Genomic DNA, 14376 nt, shown 5'->3' with positions numbered 1-14376 from the left:
GATTCTTTTGTTTTTATCCCACACATTTTTGAATTCCATTACTGTTTTCATCTCTACCACCTCCCGTAAGAGGGCATTCCGTGCCACTTATCTGTGGCAACACCTGAGGAGAGTTAGCAGTCACTTATCTGTGGGAACACCTAAGGGTGGTGAGCAGTCACTTATCTGTGGCAACATCTGAGGATAATCAGCAATCAGTCTCTGGTACAGTGATCCCCAAACTTGGGTTTCAGGAGATCCACAATGAATATTCATGAGGTCAATTTGCATATACTGCCTGCTTAGTATGCAAATGTATCTCATGTGTATTCATTCTGGATCTCCTGAAACAGACTGGCAGGGGTGGTAAATGGGAGCCCTCCAACCCTACTGTACCCACATGTACCCTTCACCCCTTAGGGCTATGGTAGTGGTGTAGAGTTGTGGAGAGTGGGTTTTGGGGGGGATTTGGGGAGCTCAGCACACAAGGTAAGGGAGCTATGCACCTGGGAGCAATTTTTGAAGTCCACTGCAGTGCCCCCTAGGGTGCCCGGTTGGTATCCTGGCATGTGAGGGGGACCAGTGCACTACAAATGCTGGCTCCTCCCATGACTAAATACCTTGGATTTGGCCAAGTTTCCATTATCGCCGGAAACCAATGCCTGCCATCTCTAAAGCCAGCCCAAATGCTGAGATTTGGCCGGTTCCGACCGTATTATCGAAACAAAAGATAGCCGGCTATCTTGTTTCAATAATACGGTCGGGACGCCGCTTTACGGGGCCGGCCTTGAAGATGGCCGGCCTTATAGATGGCCGGCCCCATTCGATTATGCCCCTCTATGTCATCTGCACTTAACATACTGGCACTGATTCAGGCGATCCCTTCGAGGTTTTCTAATAGGGAACTGTGGTTCGCTGTGAAACTTTTCTTACTTGAAAAACAACTCCATCAGAAAGAATGTCTATTGCGGAGGAACATATCTTTGGATTCTTTTATCAGTTATAAACAACTTGCCTCCTTATATAAATGAAAAGTTGTGGAAGCTTGTAGAACATACCATTCTCAACAGATACTATTGGCTCCCAATGTAGGTAAGCTTTATAAAAATTTTTATGCTGTTACTAATTCTCCCTCACTTAGGAGAATTCCCCTATTCCCAGCGCCGTGCCAACACAGTAAGCGGGGTAAGCACCGCAGGGGGGCACCGACCTCTGGAGGGCGCCTACCGGCACCTTTTTCCTGAAGTCAACTCACTTGCAAAATGTTTTACCTGAAGCTTTGATTCTCCTCTCTCCCCTGCCCTCCCCTCTTCACCACAGTGGCAGGCTCTGATGAAGTTGTTTGAAAGAATACAACCAGTGCTATATATGTCTTTGGTGTGGGAAGAACTCCTCATTCAGGGTGAGCTTGAACAACATTCAAATTAAAGAGAACAGCCAGGTTTGGAGGGAGGTGTGCAAGTGAGCCTGGGGAGAAATAAAAACTAAATAGTGTAATTGTTAAAATCTGTAAGTGGTTCAAAAATTTTTTTTTTTTTTTCTGAGCTTGTACACCCAGAGGAGGGCATGACTGCAATGATGTGTGCATAATTATCAGGTAACCGGATATCTACAGCTAAAAGCCATTTCATTGGCTGGTGGTTCCAACAGTAGTTTCAAAAGAGGAAGTTTAGCTGACGTATAGTGTAGAAGAGCTGGTAAGTGAAAATCTGATTGTTTTTTTTTTGTGTCTGTTTTTATATAAAAGATTCTCCTTGGATAGGAAGAGTCTGAGATATATGAAAATATATTTTGCTTTAATGAAATTGCTAAACTTTAGAGTCAGAGACTTATCAATGATCAGAAAAAGAAAGTCACCAGACAACAAAGATAGAGAAACATCATTTTATTTTCATTTTAGTGTTTGGAATATGTCCACTTTGAGAATTTACATCTGCTATCTTATTTTGCAATGTATAGCAATTTGTTTCTAAGAATATTGCTGACAATTCCTGTCAGTGTGGCAAGTGGTGAGCGATCATTTTCATGGTTAAAAATCATAAAAAACTAGTAAAAAATGCCCATTTCAAAAGGGAAGGAAACAGGCGCTAGCAAGGCCATCCCCCACCCTCCCTCCCTCGTTGTTCCAGACTCTGCCGTCCCTCCATTTTCACCCCCCCTTTCCGCGACCCAGTCGACCCCCCTTCTCTGTGAAAACCGCCCCCCACCGCCGTCCAGTACCTGTGCTGACAGGGGACCCCAACCCCCGTCAGCAGAAGTCCTGTGCTGGCCTTCGAGGCGTTGCTTCTTCAATGATTTTGTGTCCAAGTTGCTCTGTGTGTGTCTGATGTCAGACGCAAGCAGAGGAACTTGAACCAAAGATCATTGAAGAAGCAACGGCACGAAGGTCAGCACAGGACTTCGGCTGACGGGGGTTGGGGTCCCCCGTCAGCACAGGTACTGGACGGCAGCGGGGGATGGTTTTCGCCGAGAAGGGGGGGTCGACTGGGTCACGGAGGAGGGGGGTGCAGTGGGCTGTAACACAGGGGGAGGAGTAGGGAAACACGCTCTGTGTGTTTCCCTACTCCTCCCCTTGCTTTGGTATCAGCTGTCACTGACGTGACGTCAGTGCGTGCCTGCCTAGCAGACCACCTCCGAGGGAGGCACGGTCCCAGGCACATCCTGTTGGAGGTGAGAATTATTATATAGGATTATTTGTGATCAAGTATTTTGCAAGAAAGGCTTGTAAGCCTTGCCATGATTGCTATTGAGAATGATATATGTGCCCAGTTAGATATCAAAGATTTAATTACTAATTTTGTGAACATGAAAGCACGAAAAGCTAAGTGGTTGTAAACCCTCTATTCAGCAATCCCACAAAGATGCACTCCATCTTTCAGCTCCTATTTCCTTTGCATCTTGTGCCACATGGGGGGAGGGGCGCCAACTGATAGTCTGCAGGGGGGCACCAGAGACCCTAGGCACGGCCCTGCCTATTCCTACTGTTCAAGCTTTAGTTGATTCTTTTACAAACAGCAGGACACTCAGTTGTTACTTGTAGTACTGGGGCTTCTCCTATAGAATCTACGGGCCCCTCTGGTGATTGCATTTTTTATTCCTACTTTAACTGAAGTCCAGAAGCTACTTAGTTCTGCTCATCTTACTACAGCTTCTCAAGATCCCACTCCATCTGTCTTAATGAGGTCTTTTGCTACAATATTTATGCCATTCGTTCATAATATGATAGCAGCTTCATTAGAATTTGGTGGTGGTGTACCAGATGTTTGAAAAGTTGCTTTTCTTATTCCCAAATTAAAAGGTCAGAAGAAAAGTCTTCAAGGTCTAACTGGAGTGAAGGAGTGGCCTAGTGGTTAGGGTGGTGGACTTTGGTTCTCAGGAACTGAGTTCAATTCCCACTTCAGGCACAGGCAGCTCCCTGTGACTCTGGGCAAGTTACTTAACCCTCCATTGCCCCATGTAAGCCACATTGAGCCTGCCATGAGTGGGAAAGCACAGGGTACAAATGTAACAAAAAAATGGATCTTCCTATATTGGGCAGACTGGATGGACCGTGCAGGTCTTTTTCTGCCATCATCTACTATGTTACTTACAGAAACAATTATTTTTGATCAGCTTTCAGATTTTCTTGAAAACTCAAACACACTTCATCCCAATCAGACGGGATTCTGTAGTTATCACTCAACCGAGCTGATGCTGCTAGGCGCCACTACTTTTATTAGAGCCCATATTGATCAGGAGTCGGTGATCTTTTTCTCTCTGGACTTACCCAGCGCATTTGATCTGGTTGACTATGACTTAATATTGTCTCAACTACATAACATAAGACTGACACAAACAGCTTTGGCCTGGTTTCAATCCTACCTTTCATCATGATCTCTCTGAAGAGTAAAGGATCCCTACCTTTCACTACTTCCTGTGGCATCCCACAGGGCTCCATGTTGGCACCTATGCTTTTTAATATCTTTCTTTCCCCATTGTTGATGTTGATTAACTTTTGTGTACTCAGATGACATTGAGATATTGAGTGTAACCGATCTTCCTTCCTCTATAGCTATAACTGATTTGAAGAACAAAGTGGACCAAATTGGACAAAACAAAAGCATTGATATCTGGGCCTATTCCTCACCCATTGCTGTCAGTTCCTCTCACTATGGGTGGCATGCAGATAGAAGTAATTTCTTCTCAAAAGATTCTTGAAGTACAATTTGATAATTCTCTCAATTTTCAGTCTCATTTTACTTCTTTTCAGAGATTAAAACAACTTCACTCAGTTCACTCTCTTTGTTCTCAGGATGCCATGCTTATGATTTTACATTCCTTTGTTTTGAGTAATTTAGACTATTTCAATTTTCTTTTCTCTGGTATTCATTTGAAGGATCTGAAGTACTTACTGTTAAGCCTCTTAAGACTTGTTATCTGTAAAGTCTCAATATCTTGAAGTATAACCTTGGCACACCAGCACATACCTGGAGCCTCTTTATTTTCTGAAATTTCCTTTATTGAATAAATACAGATAATTTACTCACAGTCAGATGTTCAGGCAATATCTCATTAGGGAGATATGTACAAGATAAAAACTGAGTTCATTCCAGGGAGCTTAGAAGGACAAATGCTGTCTGAAGCAAGATGGAGAATGCCTCATGGAAGAAGAGAGGCCAAGAAGGGGCTCACACAGACCCAGGGAGGAAAAGATAAAGGGACCAATAGGGACAGAGCCTGCCATCAAGTAACAGGGGTGATCCAAAAGGGCAGCCCTCGATTGGAGGGAAAGGTCATACCTGGATGACCTCTCCGGACAGAGATAGTAAGAATTACCAGGAAATGATAGCAGGTAGACAAAGGAGCCAAGCTTGGCTGAGAGAGAGAGAAGAGGTCATAGCAGCAGGATAGACCATTAGTAAAAGTCTTTACACAGATAGGCAGGTGTGGCAGCATTACATGTGAGACTACATTACACACAATGCATTGCTCATATAACTTTGTAGTGAGGACTGCAGCAGTAAAAATCCTTAGAAGAGAGAATAACAGTAAAAGCATTAAACACATTTTAGGGTCGGAGGACAGAACACTTACAGTTAATTCAGAATATTGCTGGGTGCTATTCTTCAGGATCATGTTACTCATTTGTTAAAAGGAGAATACTGTTTACCAGTTTAAGCTACAATTTCTTATAAAATATTGATGTTAGTTCATAAAATTGTTTCACAAAAACTCCATTGTTCCTTCACTAGTACCTTGTGGTTTACACTCCATCATAAGTGCTTCAGTCCTCACAACAAGATTTACTTGTTATTCCATCAATTCATCAAATTAGCTCAGAGCGTACTCGCTCTACAATTTTTTCAGTAGTAGCTCCCCAGTTATGAATAATCTTCCATTACTTTTAACGCTCTCTTGCAAATTTCAAGCGTGGTATAAAAACTTATTTTTTTCCAGGACAGTTATTCTAGGTGATTGATGCCTCATTTCAAAGCTTGACTGCAGAGGACTTTCTGTGAACTCACTATCTATGACTACTTTTTCCAATATTGTAATTCCTTTCCTTTTCTATGATTAATTGTAAACTGCAGAGATGGCATTATCAATGGGTGGTTTATCAAGTAAGAAATAAACTTGGAAAGGCTGAAGAGGTTAGGGCTCTTCAGCTTGGAAAAGAGATTGCTGAGGGGAGATATGATTGAGGTCTACAAAATCCTGAGTGGTGTAGAACGGGTAAAAGTGAATCAATTTTTTATCCTTTCAAAAAGTACAAAGACTAGGAGACACACATTAAAATACTTTTAAAATGACTGGAGGAAATATTTTTCACTCAGTGAATAATTAAGCTTTGGAACTCATTGCCAAAGGATGTGGTTACAGTGGTTAGCGTATCTGGATTTAAAAAAGGTTTGGACATGTTCCTGGAGGAAAAGTCCACAGCCTACTATTGAGATAGACATGGGGAAGCCACTGCTTGCCCTGGGACTGATAGCATAAAATGTTGCTACTATTTGGGTTTCTGCCAGGTACTTGTGACCTGGATTGGCCACTATTGCAACCAGGATACTGGGCTAGATAGACACTGGTCTGACTCAATATGGCTATTCTTATGTTCTTAGGTAGGATGACTGAGGGTAGGAAGATGTATGGGGTGTATTTGGATAGATAGGTGAGTGAGGGGTAGGAAGATGTATGAGGTGTATTTGGATAGATAGGTGGGTGAGGGGTAAGAAGATTCATGGGGTGGTTTTGGACAGATAGGTGGGGGAGGGGTAGGAAGATGTATATGGGGCATCTGGACAAATATGTGGGGGAGGGGTAAGATGTATGGGGTGGTTTTAGATAGATAGGTGGAGGAGGGGTAGGAAGATGTATATGGTGCAACTGGATAAATAGGTGGGGGAGGGGTAAGATCTATGAGGTGTATTTGGACAGATAGGTGGCTGAGGGGCATGAAGATGTATGGGGTGGTTTTGGACAGATAGGTGGGGGAGGGCTAGGAAGATGTATATGCATCTGGATAAATAGGTGGGGAAGGGGTAATTATAGAATATTGTAATTTACATGTGTCCCTGCCACATTATGGGGCCCAGAGCATCATTACTGTTACATATAAAATAAATTTAAATTACTTCACAGACAAAACACGGTCAAACCTTCACCAAACATAGAACAAGGGATCACAAATTAGAAATAGAAACATGAAGACCAAAATTGAACTGGAGCCGAGCCGAAAATAATTAAACTGAGCAAGTACTGCAACACTGGAGAAATAAAACCAGAAATGCACTTCCTTTTGTGCTGAATATAATACCAAGACATCTGCAATGCACACATCCAAAAGCCAAGATATTATCTATATATATATATCTATATATATATAAAAGGCAAGACCAACGTTCTATGAAGCCTCCAGCCGGAAGTGTGAAGCGCCAGAGATATCCGGTTTCCCCATGAGTGAAGGAAAACAGCACAGCACGAAATCCCTCTCTCTGTAACAGTGAAGGACTCAGAGGGGGGAGGGGAGAGGGGAGAGAGATGCCCTCATTCTCTCTGTAACACAAACACAGAACAGCAGGAAACGTAACACTGAAGGACTGGACTCCAAGGGGGGAGGGGGAGGGAGAGAGGGCAGAGGGCAGGGACACACACTCCCACATGCACACCAGGGGCGTATCTGCGTGGGGCCACAGGGGCCTGGGCCCCCGCAGATTTCGCCCTGGACCCCCCTACCACAGACCCTCTCCACCTCCCCCTCCCTCCCGCCCGCCCGCCACCAACCCGTCGCCGATCTTTGCTGGCGGGGGACCCCAAAGTTCTGTTTTATGAAGAAAACATGGGTGCTATGTACTTTTCTAATATAGGCTTCAAGATTAAATCTCAATAATACACAACTGCTAACACACAAATCTATTGTATCGCACAGCAGGAGTGTGTACTCTACATGTTAATCTTGGGGGAATTCTGTGCAAGTACGCAGCACAGAATTCTGCATAGATTGGTCATTGGAGGCTCTCTTCAATTCCTTTCCTCCTCCCCTGCAGAGATCACACAGAACGAGGAGGCGGTGAATGGCTGCACTTTAAGCCATGTCCTCTTTCTCTGCCATCCAGAGTTTGACTGTTGTTTGAACTACCTGGGCCTTAGTGCATCTGTGCGGTATAAATGAGTAGTCAAACCTAGCAGGACACAGTAGAAGGATCTGGCCTGATGTGAAACTTTTCACTATTTCTCCTCTTGTCGTGTGATCAGGGTAGGGAGGGAATGCAGACCCAGGGGCAGTCCAAGGGTCTATGACACCTTAGCAAGATAAGGCCATGTGCTTCAACTCACCCCCCTTAGGGCAGCTCAAGGCTGCATCCACCTTATAGTCCAGCATCTCCCCTTCCCTATGACCCCCCACCTCATCTCCAGGATCTTATTCTTCCCTCCTCCCTAGGTGTAGCACCTCCTTCTTGCCAGCATGTGAAGTATCTCCTCTCTGGTCTCTTTTCCCCTGCTGCCACTGCTACCCTACCTCCATTGGGCTATGGCTGCAGTAAAGTAAAAGCCCGACTCCAGCACCACATTTTATTGCATCTATGAGAAGCAAAGGGCCTTGAAGCACAGGCCCAGGCCCATGCTCAAACACTGCTGAGTCCCACTCCCTCTGGCATACACTTTCCATTGGAGGGGATGAAATGTGCAAAGCCATGCGCCAGCTCACAGAACCCATAAAGTGTTGCGCTGGGCTCCTGCCTCACGAATGCTGCCACCCTAGGCAGATACCAAGTCTGCCAAGTAACAGATTTATCTGTGTATAGACCAAGCCGGGGTAAGTACCTGGGGATGGGGTCACTGGAGTAAGATGGTAGGGGGTCATGCAGTGGGTGAATCTAGAGCAGGTTGAGTGGTGCCATGGAGGGGAAAGCAAGCCTGGGGATGGGGAATGCAAGCTTGGGGGTGTGCCATTGGAGTATAAGGAGCAAGTTTCAGGATGTGCCATGTGATTGGGGAACAAAGTAAGCTTTCAGTTGGGCAGGAGGATCCTGAGCCAGATTCTGCCCTGTGTGACATACTCCCTAGCATCCTCTATCCACTGCGTCATAGCCAAAGCAGGGGAGACAATGAATAGGGAGTGATTTTTGCACTCTCATCTCCTTGGGCCTTGTATGGCTGCACTCCCAGCACAGCCCTTGGGATGGCTATTCAAGTGTGCCATGGGGGTTGGACCAAAGTAAGCTTTCAGGTGTGCTATGAGGGTGGAGGACAAAGCAAGCTTGAGGGTGTGCCATGGGATTTTGGAGAGCAAGCTTGGAGTGTCCTACGGGGATGGAAGGGAGTAACAATGAATGCTAGGCATGTGTGCCTGAGAGGTGGGGGGGGGGGAGCAAATGAGTTATAGGAGTATAGGAGGGGGGAGGAGAGATGGGGCTATGTGTTTGGGTTGGAGAAAGAAAGAAGGTAAGGTGGGAGTATAAGCCAGGAGGTAGAAAGATGGAGAGGTGGGATATGTACCTGGGAAAGAGGGGTGCAGGTATTGTGCACAGGGCCAGTCTTACCACGAGGTAGACTTTGTGTCTACCCAGGGTCGCAGAATTTTGAGGGGGCTGACACAGTAGTGGCATGGCAAGAAAGAAGCACTTCAAAGCTGCTGTGAGAGCAGCTTTGAAGTGCTGTCTTGTGACAGGTAGTTTGCACTGGAGAAGGCGGGACATGGCAGGCCTTAAGCAGAGGTCTGTGCTGTAAGGTCATACACTGACTTTTTGGTAAGCATTCTCAGGTCAGAGTGAGGTAGGGAGGCAGTGGTGGCATGAGGCCTGGCAGGAGAAAGGGAAAAGGGGGAATTTGCTAGACATGGGGGGATATGGAGGGTCAGAAACAGAAGGGGAGATAGTGGGCAACACTTATTCTGATTCCCCAAATCCAAGCAACCTTCAAGAGCTGCTTCTACTACTTGCGACAGCTACGCTGCCTCTCTTGTTACACCGAGAAGGTAAATCTTACCCCAGTTGTGCATGCCATGGTAACATCAAGACTGGATTACTGCAATGCACTATACAATGGTCTGACTACAAAGGGCCTGCACCAGCTCCAGTTGATTCAGAATGCAGCACCTAGAAGGTTGCAAGTGATGTGACCACATCACACCATTTTTGCAAAAACTTCATTGGCTACCAGTACAATACAGGGCTAAATTTAAAACTCGCTCTTCAACCAGGCTTTTAATGGAAGAAGTAACTGACTTGTTAGTCTCACTCACACACACGAGTGACTTGGGCTGCACATACTGCAGCAGGACATGTTTATCCACTCCTACCCTAGCTGAGATAATATTTAACCATCTCTCTGACCTCATGTGCAACTTTCTTCAAATCAGTCACCTTACTTTCTAACTCTTCCTACTTTCTTACCCATCTATATGTTACAACTTTGCCTTACCCTTAACTATCAATTATAATGTTCTAGTACGTATTGTGTTGACATTGCTAGTATACCATGCCATACTTTGTATTGCTAGTTGAATATTTTTACTGCTGTAATTGCCTATTGCTTATGTTTGATCTATTCTTATTGTACACCGCCTTGAGTGAATTCCTTCAAAAAGGCAGTAAATAAATCGTAATAAATTTAATAATTAAATAAACTTGGGGGGGGGAGGGTAAGGAGGGAAGGAAGAGGTGCCTGTACTGTTTATTGTAAGCCACATTGAATTCAAACTTGTTTGGAATAATGTGGGATATAAATGTCACACATAAATAAATAAATAAACATGGGGAATAGAGAAGGGAAGGGAAGGGAAGGGAAGGGGAGATGCTGGACCATAGGAGGATATGGAGAAATAAAGGGGAGAGATGCTGGACATGGATCAGAGGAAAAGGAAGAAGACAATTGCTGCCACAAGGAAATAGGTAAAGGAAGGGAAGAAATGCTGGACATACGGAATAGAAAAGGGGATGTACTGGACATTAGGGGGTAGGGAAGGGAAGATGCTAGAAATGGGGTGGAGTAGGGAAAGAGAGGTGCTGGGCTGTATGTGACTAGGCAAGAGAAAGAGAAATGAGATGCTGATGGGGAGATAGGGAAGGGAAGAGGAGATGTTGGATTAGGGAGGTATGGAAGGGGCGATACTAGACTATGGGTAGCTAGGAAAGGGAAGGGAAAATGAGATGCTGGACATGGTGGTGGGATAGGGCATGGAAGAGGAGATGCTGAACTGATGAGGTATGGAAGGGGAGAAGATGCTGGATTATTGGCCTGTAGAAAATGGAAGGGGAAATGGAGAAATGAGAGGCTGGACAATGGGGAGGGGGGAGATAGGAAAAAATGCTGGCTGGGGGATGGGGGTTTAAGCCTTGAGCTACTCATGAGGAAGGGAGGGTGAACAGTTGGAGAACTGGGATCCTGAGAAGGGAAAAAGTCAGTGGGGGGGGGGGGGGGTAGGATTTCCGGCCTATGGGAGTCTCAGGCCACATCTAAGTAAGAAAGTTTAAAAAGCAGATCTTTAACTGTTTAAACTTATACTTGCCAGCACTTACACAGCCCCAAAATTGCATCAAAATTTATCTATTGCAGGAATGTGTTTATATAGATTTTGGAGGCTTTTTCTGTGCGTGAGTTACAGCATTTTCAATTGAAATAAGTCTCTTTCATATATTTTTATAAGTCAAAAGTTCATTATGGGCATTATTATGAACTCCTGAAATGTTAGATATTGAAGAATAAATTAAAATTAAAAAAAAATGTTTGAGGAAAGGAGGCATTACTTTTTTGATGTTATATGTTAATAATTGTGCTTACTTTCTGATGGTCCATATTATATCATAGGTAGATCTACTTACTTTGTGTGACTGTGTTTGATTTTTGGGTAGTTTTTGTGACTATAGTCTGTGATTTGACCACAGTACACATTTCTTCAATATATATATTTTGGGGACATAGTTGGTGGTGTTTTGGATTGGTGCTATATTTCTGGTTTTTGTTTTGTGGCAGCAACTTCTACAGCAGAAATGCTGAAAATGCATATAGCTAATACATTTCACTAAATAGTAACTTCACTTCAGTTTGTATGAATTGCAAACCTTCTTGAACACTATTTGGAAAAGCAGGCAGGACATCAGACATGATTTTATTTTCTATTCTTAATTCTGAACTCTCTGCTTTTTTTTTTTGCCACAGCCATAAAGGGGGTCTTTTACTATTCTGCGATAGAAATCAGCTAGTGGTAAACGGCGAGATGCCCATTATATTCCTACGGGCGTCTCAGTCTTTACCGCCAACTTTCTACTGCAAGCTAAAAACACTACTGTGGCTTAGTAAAAGACCCCTTCAGTGACCTAAATATTTGAACATATCCACAGTGACTCCAAGATTCTTTTCTCGGGTAATGACTCCTAACCCAGAACCCATAATTCTGTACCAGAGGTTGGGATTATTTTTCCACCCACATCACTTTGCACTTGACGTCATAAAATTCCATCTTTCATTTAGGAGGTCTTTTACTAAGGCGCGCCAATGCTTGTAGCTCAAACTAAAAATCAGCTGGCGCACCTTAGCAAAAGACCCCTTGGATTCACAGTGGCCGATATTCAGCTGGCATGTGGTAAAAGCCCACTGTTGGCGTTGAACCCAGAATCCAATGCTGCACATATCCAGCGATTGGGGCATTGAATTTCCGGTTTCGTTTTTGGCCACCGGAACTTAACTGCTTAAGTCTATATTCAGTGCTAACTGGTTATTCCTAGCAGTTAAAGATAAGACTGCTATTTATGTGGTCCTATTTAACCGCTAAACCCAACGCCGAATATCAAGGGGGGCAGTCTTTCAGTCTCACAAGGTTCACCTACAATTCCTTACTGTCCACTTGTCATATAGCAGCCTTGAATCATTTTATGCCGTCTAAAAATTTGCTGATCTCACTGGCTGCTCTCATGTCCTGGACGTACCTGATCAGAGGTTTATGAAATTTATCACAATAAAGGGTATTTTTGTGCTGGATCACATTCCTTTGTTTTGGTCATTTCCACTGTGTTTTGCTTTTTTTCTCATTTTCGAGGTCATTTATAAATATGTGAAAAGCAGCAGTAGTATTCACCTTTTTCCTTTGAGAAATTTGACTCTTTAGTCATACTCTGTTTCTCATCTTATAGCATGTTATTTTTATTTTTTGTTACATTTGTACCCTGCACTTTCCCACTCATGGCAGGCTCAATGTGGTAGACAATGGAGGGTTAAGTGACTTGGCCAGAGTCACAAGGAGCTGTCTTGCAGGGAATTGAACTCAGTTCCTCAGTTCCCCAGGACCAAAGTCCACCACCCTAACCACTAGGCCACTCCTCCACATGAATCCAGTCATGCCTCATTCCCCCTCTTTCTCCTAGTTTAGTTCCAGTTTCTCCTGTTTTGGCACATTTCCCCTCTTTCTCCTTTGTTGGCCCTGATTTCCCCTCTTTCTCCCTTTTGCCGTCTGATTCTCCCTCTTTTTCCTGCTCTTGCCCCAATTCCCCCTCTTTCTCACAGTTTGACCCTGATTTTTCCCTCTTTCTCCCGTGTTGGCCCCGATTCCCCCTCTTTCTCCTTTGTTGGCTCTGATTCCCCCCTTTCTCCCATTTTGACCCTGATTTTTCCTCTCTCTCTCTCTCTCTCTCTCTCTCTTTTGGCCTCTGATTCCCTCTCTTTCTACCGTTTGGCCCCTGATCCCCCTTTTTCTCTTGCTCCAATTCCCCCTCTTTCTCGCATTTTGGCCGATTTTCCCTCTCTCTCTTTTGGTCCCAGATTCCCCCTCTTTCTCCTGCTCTTGCCCCGATTCCCCATCTCTGCTGCCTGCATGAGATTTTGCTTTCAGGTCCTAATATCAGGTGCAGTGGCAGCATAGCTGAGGCTTGAGGACCTGCTATCTGTTTATGATGCTGACATGGCAGAGGACCTTGGACTTTACCTCCTGTCTTCAATTTGCAGTTTGCTCTCTGGATCATTTTACATGCAAGAGGGAAGAAAGTAATCTTACCTTTCCACACGGCACTTCAGCACACTGCACACGGTTCTGGAGGTGATTTAAAAAGGAGCTGACAGTGGGCTGACTGGAAGAGTCTTCTGCTGTGGTGAGGAAATCCACTACCCCATGAAAGATCTTCTGCTCTTTGAGGAGCTCTGTGCCCTCAGCCTGTCCAGGGAGCAGAAGCAGGAGCAGCAAGCAGTGCTGAGGGCTGAAGGATGCCATTGTGTGCTGCTCCAGAGAGGTCTTGAGTCTGGGTCACGGTGCCCTGAGGTGGAAGTCTTAATACTCAGTGGCCCTGGGACAGGGTTTTCAGTAATGAGCGCTGGTGCTTGGGATTGGCTGGGAGCGAGATTAATGCAAGTTAACCATTCCACAAAGCTGTCCAGGTCTGCAGATCCTCTGCCAGATACAGGAGGAAGAGAAGTGAGACTTCTCCCTCCTAGAGCTATAACCTACTTACCACCAATCAGCAGGAAGGCAGTGCTGACCTCACCCCCAGCATTAATATCCTCACATTCAGGAATCCCTGTTGAGAAAGCAGAGACCTTCCATGCCTCAGGCAGGTAATATGACCAGCTCTGGCTCAGGAGGTGGAAAAACTGGCTCTCATATACTACTCTTTCACCAGAATACACCTGCCCAAGCTCCTGGGACATCACAAAGAAAACACAGGACAATGTTATATGGCTGTAACACTTAAGAATGAGGAAATTTAGCAAACACTGTGTCTGCCACACACCCCTATGTAGCAGCCCAATCTCTGTTTCTGTAACTGAAACACCTCTGCAGTCTCCTGTGACAGTCACATTCCCCACAGTATCCTCTCCTGTGACAGTCACACTGTCTACAGTACCCTCTCCTCTAACACAATCCCTGCCTGCAGTACACTCTCATGTGACAGGTCACACTCCTTGCAGTCTCCTCTCCTGCGACAGTGCCCT

At 44.8% G+C, this 14376-nt stretch overlaps 1 protein-coding gene across 1 annotated transcript in view; it reads right to left on the bottom strand.

The window, feature by feature from the left end:
- SLC39A4 (solute carrier family 39 member 4) overlaps positions 1–13842 on the bottom strand; it is a 93512-nt gene extending 79670 nt beyond the window's left edge. Inside the window, exon 1 of the mRNA XM_030220617.1 lies at positions 13445–13842. Coding sequence (XP_030076477.1) covers positions 13445–13657 — 213 coding nt within the window. The 5' untranslated portion in view covers positions 13658–13842. The remainder of the gene's footprint in view (positions 1–13444) is intronic.
- Between the last annotated feature and the right edge of the window lie 534 nt (positions 13843–14376).

The sequence above is a fragment of the Microcaecilia unicolor genome, chromosome 1 (assembly GCF_901765095.1).
Source record: "Microcaecilia unicolor chromosome 1, aMicUni1.1, whole genome shotgun sequence".
In the NCBI taxonomy this organism is placed as follows: domain Eukaryota; kingdom Metazoa; phylum Chordata; class Amphibia; order Gymnophiona; family Siphonopidae; genus Microcaecilia; species Microcaecilia unicolor.
Note: the sequence above shows the minus strand (reverse complement) of the source record. Positions and strands in the feature narration are given on the sequence as shown.